The sequence below is a fragment of the Bidens hawaiensis genome, unplaced genomic scaffold, assembly GCF_021521415.1.
Source record: "Bidens hawaiensis isolate Kalapana, Puna unplaced genomic scaffold, B.hawaiensis_p1.1 tig00000904_1, whole genome shotgun sequence".
Lineage (NCBI taxonomy): Eukaryota > Viridiplantae > Streptophyta > Magnoliopsida > Asterales > Asteraceae > Bidens > Bidens hawaiensis.
Window position 1 is genome coordinate 3,230,292 of NW_027491052.1, and position 19,855 is coordinate 3,250,146.

The window sequence follows — 19,855 nt, forward strand, 5'->3', positions numbered from 1 at the left end:
GATTTGCATCTTCCACCATCCGAAATTCTTCCCATCAAACTTCTCAATTCTAACTTTTCCATCATCAGACATCTTTGCTTGCTGAATAATAGAAACTGACCAGAGAACGTGAAGGCTGATAATCGCAACAGCGAAAAATAGTGCAGAAACTTCTGTTTTGAGTGGCGGCAGCGATTCTGCAGTTTCAGCAAGGCGGCTGGAGGCGGTTGGAAACTGGCGGCTAGAGGTGGTAGGTGGCTGGTGTGTGTTCTTGATCAATAACCTAGCTCTTGATACCAGTTGTTAGGTTCTAGAGCACACACGAAAGCAATAAAAGACACGAGATTTACGTGGTTCGGTTACGGTGTGTAACCTACGTCCACGGGGGCAACTAGGGTTTATATTTTATTGAGTGATAATCTGTTACAAGTACAAGAGATTATATATATAGGCTAGCTAATTAGGGTTTAACCCTTTGCTAATCTTGATAAACAAGAAAACAACAAACTGGGCTTGGGCTATTAGGGCTGGCAAGACCCGTTTCTGTCTTTTCTCTTATTCTGGCTATCCCATTAATGAGTTGGGCTGAAGACAAAATATCTCCAACAAATAAGTTACACTTTCGTAACTTATTATTAACTTAATGAAAGCCTATAAGGAGGTAAAATAAGGAATCCCAAACACCCCCTAAGTAAAAAAAACCACAATTTTTACAAATAACCATGAATTTCCACCCAAATTATTTAGAAGAGTGACTCCAATCGATTTCAGTAAACAACTACTGCTTAGACATGTGTAGTGAATGGAGCCCCTATGTGGGTGTTACGCGTTATGTGGCGCCACATTACAATAGGGGATTTGTGGTTAAAATGAGTGTAGTGGACGGAGACCTTTCAAATCATTACCTTATTATTATTATTTATCAAAAAAAAAAACAAATAAACAAGCCACCAATCACCTTCCACTCCCCCCCCCCACACCGGCACCGGATGTGACATATTTCTTGCAAAATATTGATTTATCGGCTTTTATAATTAAGATGTTGTTTGATATTATTTCCATCAACTTGTTTTTTCCTCTTATGATTTATCAACAATCCTTTTTCTTTGGATTAGTCTACTAGATAAATGTGTATTATCAGGGGGGTGGGGGTGGTTTAAAAACCATCACTTGCTTCCACCAATACAAGTGTGCCACCTCACCCCACCACTTTCCATCACTAGTGATGGAATTTTGGTGGGGGTGGTGTTGTGGTGTGATGGAAACAAATATAACATATAAAGGAAACAAATAATTACCATTTATTTTTATTCACCACGTGATGGCCATCACGGCCGGACCCGGCGACGGTGTTCGTGAGGCCATCACGGTGTATAACGGACCACCCCCACCCCTCTCATAGATTCATGTCATAGTGAATGAATTATTCCTACACATATATCATCTTATACCATTCGAATAAATTTTATTTAAACCAAACACAATACCTAAAATGGTCCAATTGAAATATGAAAATCAAAACGAGTTCTTCACTACCGACAGATTTACTAATACAACTAGGATATAGCCCGTGTGATACACTGGTGGTTAAAAAACAACAAAAAAGTTAAATTTAGTAATATACATGATAACATACGTTATAGATTTATAAAATATTAATAATGATAAACAAAATTTTACAATTCATAAATCTCTAAAAGCCTCTTTGAATACAACATTGGATGTTAACTTAATTGTTTAATGATTTTCTAGTATTAATTATAAGTGAATTAACAATATATCATTTAGAAGTCAAGAAATTCAACACAATAACTACTTAAGTGGAGTGGATAAGCATTTTTAGTTTGAAACATGAGGTCTTGGGTTTGAAACTTGTATCACACAATAATTTATTTTTCAAAATTTTACAAAATGTTATCTTCATATGAAGATGGTTGTATTTGAAGAGAAAACGGGTCATGGGTTATAACATAACTAAACACTGCTCACATGACATCTATATGGTATCATATGTGGCATGTGAAAAAATCAAGTTGCTTTAATATATAGTCAAATTAGATACACTATGTCTAGAGAGAACGGACTCAACGCCTAACCTCACCCCCTTGAATTTGCCTCTCTCCTCTCTCACACACACCAACATTAGTCACATGTATTCACCCAAATTAATATTGAAATACATATTCCATAAAAGTGTAGAAAAATCTACATAAAAAAGTTAAAACCAAAAATCAAACTTATTACCCTGTGTTTAAAATATTTGTGACTCATCAATTCAACTAGAATAAATCAATTCACCGTGCAGTCCACGCTAGCAACATACATATATAAACCCTCTTAAACCCTCACAAGTTTATTTTATATTATTCAAAATCCTCTGCTCATTAACAGACTCAACCAGAATTCATTCACAGCCGCCGCCGCCATGGGAGCCTTCGCCGGCGAGTTCTCGTGGACCACGGAAGACGATTATCGCCTTAGAAAAGCTGCCGAGGTACTAACCTACACTCATTCATGTATTCAATGTTTTCAATTGACAATAATAGTTTATTATTCTCTGCTAGGGTTAATTGTTCTTTGTTAGCTTTGCGTTTCTATTGATCGTTATTACTACACAATTAAAGTAGTTACTGGAATGATTGTGTATTTGATTTGTTTGTTTTTGATTGTTAGGTTTATTGTGATCATTTAGGTTGTCAACAGAATTGTTAGCTTTGGATCATATTTGTATCAACTTTAATTATTTGATGTTCCTACCAAAAATTGATAGATTCATACAACGAATTCGCACAAAAACTTGTAAAATACAAACAGTTGATGATGATTCATACAAAGAGTTTACTCAGAAAACTTGATGATGCATACACAGAATTGATGATTGATATGATTGGGGAATTTTGCTGATTAGGATGTTTATCAGCTTCAAAAATCTTATTATTTCGTATTTATTATGTTTCCTTCTTGTAAAATTAAAACTAAAAAAAAAAATCAGCTTCTTCATCATCATAGAGGCTCAATTTTTCATAACATGGCTTCTTTTGCAACAACAACAACAACAACAACAACAATAATAATAATAATTAAGAAACGATTTTCTATGATGAAATTTAAGGTTCTAAAAAACTGCATTTATGTTTGTGTGTTTGATTGTTTGAAATATCATACTTTCCAGATAAGTTTGCTTTCTTGTAAATGAGCCTTTAATTTAAATTCAGCCATGATATGACACAAGTCAGTACAAAAACATGTCTTGTTATGTTATTTTTTGTGAGAGAGTGACCTATGCATATCTGTTGATTATTATTAGACTGGCACTTCATTGGAATCACTAGCTAGAGGAGATGTAAAGTTCTCAAAGCGTTTCACAATTCAAGAACTGCAAGAGCGGTGGTTTGCCATACTCTACGATCCGGTGGTTGCTGCTGAGTCATCAGCTCGTATGCTGGAGTTTGAGCATGCTGACACGGCACCAGTTATAAAAACCGTCCATCTAGGAAATGTTGAAGAGGATCTCATTCCTGTATGTGTCAAGAGAAAGCCTGAAAGCATCCGAAAACGTTTCTATGCATTGCAAAAGAAGATAAGGCTGGACCACCTGCCAGCTGAACCTCCTGTTTTAGACATTTGTGGGCCCCTTCAAGATGAGCCTGTTGACATTTTGACTTATGAACCTGCTCATAACACTGACATTGTTAATCTTGATGTTAATCAGTATGAAGAAGAATCTGATGGATTTGAAGAGATTCTTGAGTTACTTGAAGCTAAAGGACCAGAATCATTGCCTCCCATTATTGATGAACCGAAATCTGAAAATTTTGATGAATATCCTATAATTCAAAACATGCAAAATGTTAATCTTGGTGATGCTGAGCTGGAAAACCAAATGTGCTGTGATGACATTACAACTGGGGTGACTAATAGTACCAACTATTTAATAAATGACCTTTTTGACCTCACTATGGAGGAGAATGATCTCCCGTTGGTGGATGCTGATGGTAACTTAATCGACATGTCATATCTTGATGATATGAGCTCTCGTTGGCTAGATTCTCCTAATGCTAAACAGGATACCATTTTAGCAGACGAGTTTCTTGATAATAATAACTATAATAAGGGTCAGAGTGAAAGTGACAATCAGGAAACAAAAACTTCAGATGGTTTATTGATGACATCATTTAAACCACCGGTGACATCAGCGATCATCTGCACTTTAAACATCGAGGACCCGGATATACCTAGCAATGATGATGTGTTTCTTTTGAATCTTGTTCCTTCTGCATCTCAAGAAATGCGCATGGATGCTTTCAAACCTCCACTGCCAACTCAGCTAACTTCCAAATCTAGGGTTTCAAAGCAGATAATTCCAAAAAGTAACCGATATGAACAGTCCCAGTTTTCTTCACCGATAATTGGTTCACAATTCCGCTCAGAAGTACAAGTGGATCACAGGATTAAACAGGAATTTTGTAATGAAGATTGGTCAGCAATAATATCTAGAAGTAATCTTTTTCCTGCATCGGAGAAAGTAACTTTAAAATCTGATCAGGATACGCATAATATCAGTTCCGTAAGGACTGCTGTTGATAATAAAACAGGCGGTTCTGATATCTTTACAAGCCATGCCCAGTTGAATCCTATGCCTGCTGTTCAACAAAAAACATTAAAAGCTGACTTAGTCCCTTCAGAAGTAAGTAGTTCATGTTTTGTTGAAAGAACTTCGCCAATAAATGATGAAGCAATTTCATCTCAAAGTGATATTGATGGTGATTATGATTACGACATGCCTAGTTTTTCTGATGTTGAAGCGATGGTAATTGTTTTTTAATCTATTTTTAGTTCTTACTGCATTTATCGTTTATTCAGTTATTACATTTTTTTACTTTTTGTTATTTTGCAGATACTTGATGAGGATGCGAGTCTAGATGAACAACATTTGTATATGAATCGAATTGGGAGTTCTGAGCTTCTACAAAGTATAATTTTCATCTTAAATATAGCAAAAGTATTATTTTTATTTTATCATGGAGATTCAGTTGATCTTAAAGTTAGGTCTATAAATGAACCAAACGTTAAGTGAACCCTTCATGAACTGTTCGGCGGGAACTAGGAAGTTCATTTAAAAAAAACAAATGAACGTAAACAAAAAAATTTGTTCATTTTATTAAACGAATGAACATAAACATATGTCGCGTTTGTTCACTTATGCTCGTGAATGCTTGTTCATTTATGTTCGTTACTTTACGTTTGTTAAGTTCGTTTGTTAATATATTATTTAAATTTTATAGGCCGTTACAATATAGTCTAGTTTTATTAACTTTTTATGCCCAACACATTGCTTACATTTACATTTAAATGGTTTTAGCTTAGTTATGTACGCTCATCTATGTTCAGTTATCTTCTTTCGTTTACATTCGTGAACCATTCATTTTACAATTAAGTGAATTAATAACAAACAAACATAAACGAACATGAACAAGTTCATTTTCTTACCAAACGAACACGAACAAGAAAACCCCATTTTTTTTAGTTCGTGTTTGATCGTTTGTTCGGTTAAAGTTAAATGAATGAGCATGAACAAGCTCTGTTCAGGTTCGTTTACAAGCCTTTCAAAATGAGTGCCATTTAGAAAATCTTAAATCATATATCTGACTTAATTTGCAGCCTTTATATACGAGAATGCGGAAGCACGAAAGGCAATCATGAGACTGGAACAAGCTGCTAATGCGTTTGTAAAACGGGATATCAAATCACATGGAGCTTTTGCTATTTTACAAGGGAGGCATGCGAAGTATTATGTCAAGAAACCAGAGGTAAAAACGACAACTTCATAACTAATTTCTTACATTTGATTTTTATGAATGCGTGTTGTGATTTTAGGTTTTAATCGGAAGGGCAACCGAGGAATTTCTTGTTGACATTGACTTGGGAAGAGAAGGCCAAAACACTAGAATATCTCGACGGCAGGTAAAACAGTTGATCATATATTATCAAATACAATCATTTTTCAAATTTATGACAATTATACCATTCCTGTAAACCTTGGATTAAGATATGCGGGTTTGGAGTACAAGGAGAAAGAGAAGGGTATAATGGTCATATTATAATGGTATTTAGTGAATTCAGTAAACATGAAATTTTAAGTATTTTAGATGGGTATATTTAATGAATTTATTTGGCTGGGAAATATAATTATGCATGTTTCAAGAATCACATAATAAGATTTTATCATAAAAAATTAATAGAGAAAATTACTGTTTGCGTTCATGTAGTTTTAGGGCGGAGACACAATGAGTCCCCTAAAATTTTTTTGAACTGGCTGAGTCTCCGTGGTTTCAGAAACGAACCATAGGGACTCAAATTGTTCATTTCTGAAACCACAGGGACTCAAATTGTTCGTTTCTGAAACCACGGGGACTCAGCCAGTTCAAAAAAATTTTCGGGGACTCATTGTGTCTCCGTCCTAAAACCACAGGGACGCAAACAGTAATTTTCTCAAATTAATATTTGTCACAATTTCAGGCAATTTTACACATGGATCGTGAGGGTTCCTTCCATATGAAGAATCTTGGCAAATATTCAATATTCATAAATAACATTGAATTGGCAACCAACCAGAGTATCACATTGACTTCAAGTTGTCTAATTGAGGTAATTTTAACCAACACTTTGATTTCAAATTAATTGTTTTCTGTTTCTTAGTGATATAAATTATAAATGTTACTAACTGTGATATAAACTTTATCTACAGATAAAAGGAATGGCTTTTCTGTTCGAGACAAATAAATCGTGTATAAAACAGTATGTCAATAGCACGAAGAACAAAATCGTTCAATGATTTAAGTGGTACTCTTTAAATCATTCAAGTTTTTTCCCCTCTTTAAGTGAATTGAGAAAGTGAAAAGTGCTGCTTTTTAACTGCACTTTCGTCATGGTTTAGTGCTACAGTGATTTTTTTTTTTTTAATTAACAACCTTCTTTAGAGATAATTTCTCTTTTGTTGAGTCAAGTTTTATGCATTTTTATCATGTCCAATTTGTATTTTACGTAGCATTTAGAATTTTATGAAATTCTGTTGAATGTGGAAGGAAATTTGATGGTTTTCTTGGGAACTTTATTTTGGATGATGAAGATAATCTTTATGATGGTGTAACATTGAACTCAGGTTATTGATATATGTGTGTGTGTGTATTATGAGGGACATAAAGAGTGGAAAGAATAAATGTTTTATTTAATCAACACATCACAAAATTTGGTCTATTAAATTTCAATTGTTATTGGGCGAATTATTGTTGAAAAACACAAGTTAATGTACCAAGAATGTTTTGCATCAAGGGTAGTGGTGGCCGAAAGGTTTTGATATTGGCGTAATTATTTTTAGTCGGTTTTGGTTTTGGCTTGCTTGAATTTGGTTGTCCAAGCTGCTTGTTGCTCACTGCTCTTTCGGAATTGATTGAAATATGCTCGTTTGATTTTGGCTCAGTTTAGAAATGATTCATTCGGTTCGGTGTGGGTTTTAAAGCAAGCCAAGGCGCCAAGCAGGAGCAAATTCTCATTCTATTCGGTTTATTTTGCACGAATTATGCTTTATTTATTAATATAATATATTATTTATTTATTTATTAATATATATATATATATATATATATATATTATTTTTTTAACTTTTTAAAATTTCTCTTTTTTGGGTTGACTTTTAAGTTCAAATTTAAACTCTCCGCTAGTTTTATATATGTTTTCTTGGTAACGTTGAGCTTTAGACATTTTAGAGTTGAAAAGTCTTAAATAAATGATATTTTGGAGTTCTAAAAATTGAAAGTTGTAACTTTGAACAAAATCAAGCAAAACCAAGCCAAACCAAGTCGCTCGGTTTCAAACCAAACCAAGTTCAAGCATAAAAATATTGCTCGTTTTTTTAAATTCAATCCGTTTGGTTCAGCTCGGTTCATGAACAACCCTACTTGAATTCAAAGGGTTTTGGCTCGAACTACCATCTAGAGTTTAGAAACCTAATCTTGATTGGTTTTCGATGACATGTCTAAGGCTATTTCACTTATAGATGAACAAAACGGTTAGCTGATATTAAAAATACTAGTTATTAATCGAGCCGTAGCCCTGCTTGCGGTGCGCACATATGATGTATATATGTGTGAACCCTCGGGTGGGCAAAAGTGAAATTGCACTAATTTTGACGTTATTTTACTAATCTCGTGAAAATAACGTTAAAAGTGACGGACGGTTAATCAGGCATCATGTAGTGGCGTTGATAGCCGAATGACAAGGGTACATGCACCGATCAGCCGGTGTCCCGATGATTGAGTGCTATGTGCCTTATGTCCAAGGTTTGATGCAAAACTACTATCGAGCCGGGGGTCTCACCGGAAGCAGCCTCTCTATCCTTATGGGGTAGAGGTAAGGCTGTCTACATCTTACCCTCCTCAGACCCTACTATAGCTTTGCTATTGGTGGGATATACTGAGTACGATGATGATGATGATGAGTTATTAATCGAGCCGGTTTTTTGTCAACATGGTCAAAACCGGTTTGGCCAAAGACCGGTTCAGTTAATAACTGGTTTTTGTGTCTCGAAACCCCTACCTGTCAAACCTGTTAGGTTATAACTGAAACGGTTAAACCGGTATTTTAATAAAAAAATAATTAAAAAAACCCTAAAATCCGGTTTTAAACTGGTTTGATGCTCAATACTCAAAGCCGATTAGGAACCGTCGATTAGAATCAAGTTAGGACTTGTGGTTTTTGTACTAGAGGTTAATAACCGAAACTAGTTTCGGTTAATAACCGGTTTTTTGTGCACCACTAATTTCACTTGTATAAATGTGTGAAGTTTTCTACTTTTCTTAATTATTTAAGTTTACTATAGTTCGTTTGATTTATGTATATTTGAGTATTTTGGCTAACGGGTTTTAAAAATCTATAAACTCGATTGGTTTTGGTAGAGATTTCTATCTTCGCTTAATGAATCCTTATTTTGAAAGACAAATTTCTTTGTTGTTTGTAGAACTCAAACTCATGATTTATGGGGTGTAAGTGACTTGGTCTTTGTCACTTCACTAGGCCGCCAATACCAGGATCACTTCACGAATTCTGGTATGATTGAAAATGGTTGTTTCATATTTAGTTATTTAGTGGTTTTATTAAAGAAAAACACATGTGAGAATATAGATAGTTTAAAGATCATGAAAACACATAAAATTCTAAAAAGTAAAGTAGGTGAAATATGAAATGGTTTATATAAATCAATAGACAGTATTTATGCAGATTACTCTATATTTAATTAACAAATTATGATTATGAATATAATTTATTTTCTGTCACATACTTTAAGGCGGCTTTGAAGTGAGGAAAAAAGAAAGAGGATGACAAATGGCCAAATGAGAATTATGGGTTTCATATTCACCCATCATCACATATAGATTTAAATAATCAAGTATTTGATTGAACCACTTTTTACCCGACTATCATGTGTTGCGCACCATTCCCGTCTCCCACTGCCCCATAATATCAGATTTTGTCCCATTCCTTTATTTTGCTTCATCTGGAGTTATATTCATATTATAATGTATTGTCTAATATATTGGGTATGGTATGATGGTTAAAGCTTTGAATATTTTTGGTCTTAGGTTTTGAAACCTGATTTACTAGAGGTCCTCTCACGGTTATGAGTTTTTCATTGATGGTGTTCCTGTGAGAGTCAAGCCTGTAACATCAAGTCAGTATGAATGGTTGATATCTCGTGTAAGGGAAACTTACTCAGAGTCAGATATTGACGGTAGTTCCAAACGTTATGAAAAAATAATGGATTAAAATCAAACAGGATTAGCTGCGGGTAGGCTTGGTTGATAGGGTTGAACCGACATTTATTGAATCTGATGGTTTTTTATGAAGGTTGAAACAGTGAGCCAGTCCAGTAGTTGACCGTTTTAAACTAATAGTTTATTACCATTGTTTTTCACAAATTAGTGAGGTTACAAATACAAAGCTTAATACAAATACAAAGTTATGTATACTAATTTGGGATGATTTTAATGTTATATTTCCCGATAGTAAAACTAAATACCCCTTTTAAACAATCTTTTCTTATTTTTCTGTTTTCTTTGGAAAAAAATATAGATTTTATCCTTTTAACTCTTTTAGTTATAAATAGCATGACCATATATTATTTAAATTTTATGTTGTACATAATACCTATTAGAATTAATTATAACATCGTCTAATTTACAAAGGTTCAACCTGTCTGATAAGCGAATAAGTGGTATGACCAGTTTAAAAACCGGTCCAGATTTCAGCGCATTACTAACATTCTGCAAGTTAGAATTTAAATATGCAAAATGGAAAGTTAAGAAAGTCCAACATAACGCAATAACTTAAACCGTATTACTTTTATATATCTTTCACATAAGAAGTTATTATTTAATAATAATACTATCTATTCTTAAAACAATTAATACTTTTATGATTACTTTTAGGGCAAATGCCATAAAAAAAAACCAATGTACTTTTTCTTTTTTGCTCACAAAAGTCACTCAACAATATTTTGCATATTAAAATCCCTATACATGTTATTTTTAAACAAAATTGTGATTTTTCCTCAAAAGTAATTATATAGATTGTTTTTGTGGTTTGGTCATATTACAACTTTAATCCTTAAGTTCAAAACATTAAAATTTAAGACCAATTATATCCATAAACATAACACTCTTAAATCTCAAAAATAGATGGGATTAACTATTTTTATTAAACAAATAGTACCAAAATACCCTTAAAATAGACCCAACTATGCCACTATGGCACTCTCCCTCAAGAATGTTCATCGCCCTATGCATATCTGGCACTAACTCCGGCGACTTCAAGTTCCCGGCAACACGACACTACCGCGCCCGACGTTGGTTCCTCACCTTGCCACCGCAGCCAAACATCAGAATAACTCCAGGATGCTGTATCCTCTAAGGTAACAGATATCCTAAATATGTTATTTAACTAACACATTGTCCGCTACTTTCCTTGTTTACCAGGTCAAAGGATTTATCGAGATTAGCTGAAGATTCGGACTTGCTGTTATTAGAACATGGCCAATAAGGAAAACGTGATTAATTGAAGAAGTTAACAACTAATTGGATCTGGTCTCACATTTCCTAATTATAGGCAATATTTGTTAGGCTCATTTTTATTATAAATAGAGCTACAAACTTCGATCAACACACACACTCTAGACACACGAGACTTATTAGTTCTCGCACTCCCTGTAATCACGATCAAGTTTTAGCTCCACACTTGTAACCACTTTTTTGTTATTAATAAATCGATGGTGAAAGTTTTCACCGCCCGAGGTTTTTTTTCTTGTTATCCTAAGGATAACAGGTTTTTTCCTCGCAACAAATCTCTGTGTTCAAGCCATATTTACAAGCACCTATCCCATTTTACTAATTTGGTTGTAAAATCACGTTTGTCAATTTTTGACCAAAACAATTTGGCGCCCACCGTGAGGCTACGGTGCTTCAATATTTGAAATCCGTTTATTCCATTTTCAATCACTTTCATTCTTTTGACAATGGCCTCACAACCAAAAACTAGTTCGGTCTTTGCTCCGGTGGTTACTACTGCTTCAAATGTCAATCCAGGACCTCTGCCAGTGCCGAAGAAGAATACTTAGCCCAGAGGAGAACTTCCACCATTCATGGGATCCTCTACACGGGTAGACCGGTTATTTCTAACAATGACATTTTTGCTTTGATGAAACAGGTCAAGACATACATGGAGCAGAAAGAAAAGACCAACTCAAGGCTATTTAAGGAGATTGAAGGAATCAAAAAGAGGCCAGGGCAGGAGGCTACTCCAATCATGCCTGGGGTTCTTGATTTTGGTTCTCTAGGATCAACCATCCTTCAGAATACCGGATCCTTGGGGACACAATCAATAAGGACTCCGTCTCAACAGCAATCAGGATACGGAGGAACTTATCTTCTGGTATCCTCGGAATTACCTAGACCAACGAGGCTAGAATCCATCAACATGCAGCCTCGTTCAACCATGCCAGCCGGCATATTCTCGTCTGGATCTCCCATGGTGTCCTTTGAAGTGCATGTTGGAGATGACATCCCAATGCAGGCGTCACCTTATCCTGAGGATACCCTCAATGGAGGAACTAGCCATCAAGGCTCAGGATACCAGAGACCTAACCACGACCTCGGTAATAGTTTATTTAATGCTAATTTATACACTAACCGTGGACATATGCAGGATAAGGGGATATACCCCGAGATAGCCAGGGAAGTGCAGAAAATGAAGGATATGATTTCCAGTATCCCAGGGATAATACCTCCCATAGCTGAAGTGCCCGCAGGTAGCCACAAGTTATCTAGGTTTACTTGGCCTATATGCGACGTAGAAATCCCCCAAGAAGTTCCAAACTCCCAGCATGAAGCTGTATGATGGCACTACGGATCCTGAGGAACACGTAGCTCAGTATAGAGAAAGGATGGAGATCAACCCCATCCCCATTGACATCAAAGAAGCTTGCCTATGCAAGGGATTCGGTTCTACATTGACGGGGCCAGCCCTTAAATGGTTATTGAGTATTCCTTACAACACTATTACCTCATTTTCTCATTTGATTAACTTGTTCAATAATCAATTTTCTTGTAGTAGATCTTTTGAGAAAATGACAAGTGACTTATATAGAATTGTTCAGCATAACAATGAATCCTTAAGGGATTACATAACCAGATTTAGCAGGGAAGCTTTGGAAATCCCCAACCTTGACATGGCAGCTGCTGTTGAAGCCTTCAAGATGGGATTAAGGAAGGATTCTCCTTTCTATGATGATCTTGTCATGACTCCATACAGAAATCTTGATGAAGTCAGAAACAGGGCGTGAAGATACATTCAGCTAGAGGATGACAAGAAGGCTCATGGAAACTTGGCTATCCCGAAGTATGAGTCCACCAACAGGAAGTCAGACACTTCACATAAATTCTCCAGGCCCAAGCCTTATTCCAAGCAGGATAATCCCAGGATAAATGCTGTGGAAGAAGATGAAGATGATGAAGAGTATCCTAAAATCTCTGAATATTGTTTTAATATTGATATTGATGGTGTGATATGTGCCATGCAGGATTTAGGTGACAAGGCCAGATGGCCTAAGAAAAATGTAAAGCCCGAATCCGTCAAAGACAAGTCCAAACGGTGTGCATTCCATGAAGACTTTGGCCATCGCACTAAATGTCACACCCCGATCCAGGACCTAGGAGTGTGACCATCAGTTGGTACCTGTTTTGTAAATATATCAGAGTAGCGGGTTCATTTTAGCGGAAGACTTTAAATATTAAATATTAATTTACATTATCAAAATTACTCAGGAATTAAACACCCGAGTTTCAGTTTTACAAAATCATAATATTAATTATACAAGGATTTATATTTATCAAAATCAAGCCATCTGTAGCGATCTTCTAATGACTCCCATCCTTGTATATCATCTACAGTCATCTAGTTACCTGCATAGGTGGGAAAAACACATCAGCTATATGCTGGTGAAACATTGACTCGATAAAACATTTATAATAGTCGTTAAATACAAACATAGTTTTCTGTTTCACAAACTCAGCAGGAACGCCTGTCCATTCCCGGGATTTGTACCACTGCCCTACACACACAATTCAAAGGTTCCCCGAGTATATAGCCCCTGTTCGGAGACACCTCCTCCTAGGCTATATAACCCTGTTGGAGAACCGGTTATGACTACTTGGTTTTGTCTGCCAATTATTAGTTATGTTTGGATCCAGACACATGTGTATTCGGTCTGAGTTGCTTTTTATTATCTATTTTGTATTATAACGATTATAGAGATTATATCTCATGCAAACATTTGTCAGACTCTTTGTAATAAACAACCTGTCTATTACAAGAGTAAGATCAGTTCAGACAGTAAAAGGTTAACGTGTTCACCTCGTATATCAGTAGTAAATATCAACCTCCTTGACTTCAGTATGCTATTAACCTATATTCATAATAGGTATGCATAAGTACCTAGTTGGTATAATTCAGCAGACTTTAAGTCTGTTTCAGTTTCAGCAGACTCGAGGTCTGATCAGCAGACTTGAAGTCTGGTTCAGTTCAGCAGACTCGAGGTCTGATCAGCAGACTTAATGTCTGATTCAGTTCAGCAGACTCGCGGTCTGATCAGCAGACTTAATGTCTGACCTAACCTTAGTATAGTTATAGTCATTTTATGAAAATACTTTAGATTTACATATGATGTTTGGGGTAGCACGCTTTGGCCTAATAAAGGATATCACGTTGGCAAACTTCTCCAGGTAAGCAAACGGGTCCCGCGGTTGATTGGGATTTGTACGAATTGCTTTCCTTAGGCAAGAAGAGTCTACTAATGATACCCCCCTTACAGTTACTACATGCTTGTCAAAATAATAGTTTTGATAACATTATTTCACGTGGAAGCAATGTCTTTGCTTTATAAAACATTACTTGAAAAATAATTACAGTTTAACGACTATAACCATAACCAGGTATTAATAACTATATATAATAGGCTTACTTAACCCTAATCCTACCTTATCCGGCTAGGCGAGAACAAAAGATGAGAAATTCAGCAGCAGTTCAGCTCGTATCTTGATTACGAGATAAGCAGTTCGTTAAACAACGTAACGACACCCCAGTTCTTCACGAAAACAGCCTCGACACCCTAGAACATCCTTGGCACGATTACCCAGGTTATGTGTGTGAAAATGAGTGTGAAAATGGGATGAATGGGTTGTGTTCGTGGCTGCCCTATTTATAGCCGTTTTTGTGCATCTTCGTGATACGCAAAGATGTTTGCTTGAGCATCTTCGCGATACGCGAAGTTGCTTAAGTCGGCGCCGTAATTCTGCATGTCAACCCCAGGCTGCCACGTGTCACCACGTCACTGGATAACATTGAAATGTGTGCCAGCATCTTCGCAATACGCGAAGATGTCCTTCTTTGCATCTTCGCGATACGCGAAGAGCAAAATTTCATTTTCAATCCTTTTATTTCTGGATTTTGACATTTTTAGCCCTTTAACTTCTAATCTTGACATTTTTGGCCCAAAACTAGATGGGATATTTTCACGGTGTTACACTAAAGATTGCATAGCACTTCAGAAAGAAATAGGATACCTTCTCAGCAAAGGATACCTAAAGGAACTGTTTGGAAGAAACAAAAACAAGAGTCAGGATCCTGTCAATATACCTGAAAGGGCACATTCTCCTCCACCCGGAGCTAAGGTTGTATCCTTTATCTCAGGTTGTATCCTTTATCTCAGGAGCTAAGGTTGTATCCTATATCCCAGAAACTGAGATTATCCCGAAATCTTCAGTGCTGGGGTTCAGCGGCAAGACCAAGAATACTTTGGGAGAAATCAAACTTCCAATATATATTGAGGGAACTAACTCTCTACAAAAATTTTGTGTTATCGACTCATTATCTTGTTGTAATTTGATATTAGGCAGGCCTTGGATCCGCAGCATGAAGGCAGTACCCTCAACTTATCATCAATATGTGAAACTGCTGAGTCCTTGGGGAGTCATCAAGATTGAAAGCGATCAACAAGATGCCAAGGAATGTTATGCTTTATCAATAAAATGGACTACAAAGCCTACTCAAGCATAGCAATTACGGAAACAACCAGGGAAGGTCCTGCAAGCAAAAGAGCAGGATGTAAAGGAAGTATCTTTGGATCCTCAGGATACTGAAATCAAAGTATTGTTAGGATCAAGTATTCCTGAGGATATTGAGATGGAATTGATATCCTTCCGGAAGAAAAGAGCTTCTACCTTTGCCTGGAAACATGAAGATATGACAGGTATCTCTAAATCTATAATTACTCATAAACTTGATATAGATAAATCTTTCAGGCCGGTACATCAAAAGCGAAGGAAGTTTGTTCCTGAGAGAAACGCTACCATACATGAAGAAGTGCAGAAGCTGCTCAAAACCAAGATGATAAGAGAGGTTCAATATCCTAGATGGTTGGCCAATCTAGTTGTTGTCCAGAAGAAAAATGGAAAGTGGAGAGTGTGAGTGGATTTCACAGACCTGAATAAGGCCTGTCCAAAAGACCCATTTCCACTCCCACACGTTGACTCAATGGTGGATGCAACTGCTGGCCACGAACTGCTAACCTTCATGGATGCATCCTCAGGATTTCAACAAATTCAAATGGAGCCTTCAGATCAAGAAGATACAACCTTCATGACTTCCACGGGTATATACTGTTATACTGCAATTCCTTTTGGACTAAAAAATGCAGGTGCAACATACCAGAGGCTAGTCAACATGATGTTCAAAAACCAACTGGGGGACACGATGGAAGTCTACATAGGCGACATGGTGGTAAAGTCAAGGAAGGCTGAGGATCATCTCAAAGACTTGGCAACAACATTTGACATCCTGGATGAATATAACATGAAGCTAAACCCAGCCAAGTGTCATTTTGGTGCCAAAGCAGGAAAGTTCCTTGGATACATGGTCACCAAGAGAAGAATAGAAGCAAGCCCTAAGCAGATCAAAGCTATCCTGGTGACCAAGGAGACTTGGACTTTGTATACCGATGGTGCTTCCAACATAAGAGGAACAGGTCTAGGTATCCTGCTAAAATCGCCACAGGGGGACATTATACCTCTATCTATATCTTGTGAATTTCAGACTACTAATAATGAGGCTGAATATGAAGCCTTAATAGCTGGCTTACAATTAACTAAGGATATGAAGGTCAGGTATCTCCAAGTTTATGTTGATTCATTATTATTAGCTAACCATTTTAATGGCTTTTATGCAGTGAATGCAGAAAACTTAGAAAAATATTTAGAAATAGTTAAGAAATTAGCTATGTGTTTCGAAACATTTGATATAGTACAGGTACCAAGAGAAGAAAATACTGAAGCAGATGCTTTGGCAAATTTAGCATCAGCTCTTGATATGGGTTAAATTATATATAAATATTATAACTATTTCCTACACTTTTAATAGTTTTTGGGTTCATATTTATTAAATATTTCTCCTATCTAGCTCATATTTAGATTTTAAAAGTTTTAAGAGATATTGAGCTAACATAAAGTATTTTGGCTAAACTTGAGACCAATAAATAAATGGTCGAACGTATTTTATATATTACTTTATATCATATATTATTATCATAAATACGTTGAGTATAAAAAATATGTCGTGCAATCAAATTATTTTTTAAACTGATTTGGTTATATATTAATTTTTAACTCTTAAATTATGAATATAAATAACTACAATTGTTCAGTTGTTATGTACAGAAGTTATGTGGAACTCTAGTGGGCCATATCAAAGAACAAAATAATTAAAGAAAAGAATGTCTAGGCCAAGGAATAAGAAAGTCGGTGGAGTCTTAAGGAATTATTTTGGAGGCCTTTTAAGGAACGGTGGTGAGAAAAAAAGAGGATTATTGGGAGATCCCTAGGAGGGGGCGCCTCCAGTGGAGGTTATTCGCCGCAAGAAAAATCGCAAGGAAACAAGAAAAAAATTGAAAAGCAAGCAAGTAGGAGCCTAAAAGTCATCGGCCAAATAAGAAAGGAATTAGGAAGCAAGCAGACACACAGCTAAATTAATTTAAACTCACAGGCAGGTAGCTCAACTATATTTATTTATTTTATGATGAACCATGACTATATTTTATCTTTGTTTCATCAATTATTATGAGCGGCTAGACTGTGAAACTGCCTTGGTTTGGATGAATATTTTTTAGACACGTTTTATTTTCAGTTTTGGATTGTTTATTGATTGGTTCATGCTTTGGTAAAGTTTTTATTGTCTTTGGTTATGATGCGTGTGCGTATTTGGTATTAATTTATGATTAATTTATTGTTCCATATGCGTCTTTGTGAACGTCTTTCATGTATGGATGAGTATTAGGTTGTTTACTGTGTGTTTACAACTAGTTTATGGTTTATTGTTAACCTTTACCATAGGAACAGTAATTGAGGTAGCGTTTGGTATGCATGAATGATAGGGGGAATGGAATGATTCATTACGTAGGAACGAAAAAAGTGGTGTTTGGTTGCTTAATGGAATGGAATCCTCCATTACACATGGAATTTCATTCCATCAAAACCGTTCCTTGCTACCCCCTTCTTTTTTTTCATTCCATTCCTCCTTCACCCTACTTTCTTAACAACACCATCACCACCTAACAACAATAACTACCACTACCATCGCCATCACCGACACCTTACCGCCACCATCACCACCACCACCACCTTACCACCAGCGCAACCACCGCCACCATCGTCGCTCTAACCACCGAAAACATTGTCACCGTCGTTTCCTGACCATCACCGCCACCCTACCATCGCCATCACTACCAATGCTACCACCGCTTGACCACCCCCACCCCCACTACCACCGCCGCCACTGCCACCACCATTTTCGTCGCCGGAGCTAACATCACCACCATCGCCATTGCGATTTTTTTTTTTGTAAAAAAAATTATTTTGAGATAGGAATGTTTTTATTATTTTTATTTCAATCATACAATTTTTTAGGATACCAAACAACATAAAGTAATAATTTATTTCATTCTCATAGGTTAACCAAATAAGACAAAGGAATGGAATGATCAATTTCATTCCCTTGTCTATTCCATTCCTTCTTCCATTCCATTCCCCCTTCATTCCATTACCTCCAACCAAACATACCCTGAGAGTTTAGAGATACCTTATATTCTGCCACTTGAGAGACTGGGTGGTAATTGAGTGTCGTCTGTTTTGGTCTTTTGCGGAGTGATTGTACGGGAGTGAGTTTCCCTAGATTCATTTAGATTCTTAAAGATCCGAATTATAGCCGAATTTAATAAGAATACCCCTTTACGCCTTAAGGTATATTGTGATTAGAGAGACCGGGAGGTGATTTAATCTTTGGGTACCTAAGAATAGTTAGGTAAGATGAGATCGAGAGGTGATCCGAACCATTAAACCGTTGAGCTTACATCATATTTAGGGTTCTTAGGTATTGTTGGTGAGACCGGGAGGTGATCTAGCATACTTTAGTTATTCCCTTAAGTTTCATATTTTTAGAATTCGGTTACCAATCTTAAATCCAATTCCGAGAGTTTACGAGTTTACTAGTAGGATTCCTTGCCTAGGTAGCTGTTTCCCCTATATAAGTTTCACCCCGATTTGTTCGTGTCTAGTTTTAGTTTAAGTATTTTTTAATTTATATTTAATAACAAAAAAAAATCAATTAATTCAGTTTAGTTTAATTTAGTCAGAGTCTAGTTTAGGTGTCGCTAGTGTCCTGTGGGTTCGACATCCGGACTTCATTAGGCTTTACTACAGTCGATAGGTACACTTGCCTGTCTAGTGGTCTAGCATTAGGATAGTCTAGATTTATAAATTTAAAAGTAGAGTGTCTAGATTAAGTTTGGTTTTTTATAGACCGCTTTCAGCACATCAGCGCTCAAGATACCTGATGACATCAAGATACCCATCATACATATCTTGACTCCAGAAACAAGGGAGAGCCATGAAGTCTTGAAGACTTTAAAGCCTAAGGATAATCCAGTATCGTGGACCCATCCTATAATGTGGTATCTTTAGGATAATGAGATACCAGAAGGAGAAAATCCAAGAGCTTTTCGAATGAAGGTAACCCAGTATATTATCCTAAATAATATTTTGTATAGAAAATCACTTGCAGGTCCATACTTGAGATGCTTAGAACATAATGAAGCACAAGAAGTCCTCAAAGACATACATGAAGGTGATTGTGGAAACCACACTGGGGGCAGAGCCTTAGGATCCAAGATACCGAGGACAGGATACTTTTGGCCAACAATGAAGAAAGACGCAATAAATTT

General features: G+C 36.2%; 1 protein-coding gene across 1 annotated transcript; it reads left to right on the forward strand.

The window, feature by feature from the left end:
• The first annotated feature begins 2,373 nt into the window (after window positions 1–2,373).
• LOC143544678 (uncharacterized) lies at window positions 2,374–6,814 on the forward strand. The gene is made up of 7 exons (XM_077036726.1): window positions 2,374–2,473; window positions 3,287–4,789; window positions 4,877–4,952; window positions 5,641–5,789; window positions 5,857–5,943; window positions 6,499–6,627; window positions 6,728–6,814. The coding sequence occupies exons 1-7, from the start codon at window positions 2,405–2,407 to the stop codon at window positions 6,812–6,814; spliced, it is 2,100 nt and encodes a 699-aa protein (XP_076892841.1). The 5' UTR covers window positions 2,374–2,404.
• The last annotated feature ends 13,041 nt before the right edge of the window (window positions 6,815–19,855 follow it).

Excerpts from the sequence above, each read along its gene's own strand:
- LOC143544678 (XM_077036726.1), top strand. The coding sequence starts at position 2,405 with ATGGGAGCCTTCGCCGGCGAGTTCTCGTGGACCACGGAAGACGATTAT. Across the intron at positions 2,474-3,286 it reads GCCTTAGAAAAGCTGCCGAG|ACTGGCACTTCATTGGAATC; the intron begins GTACTAACCTAC and ends GATTATTATTAG. Across the intron at positions 5,790-5,856 it reads ATTATGTCAAGAAACCAGAG|GTTTTAATCGGAAGGGCAAC; the intron begins GTAAAAACGACA and ends TTGTGATTTTAG.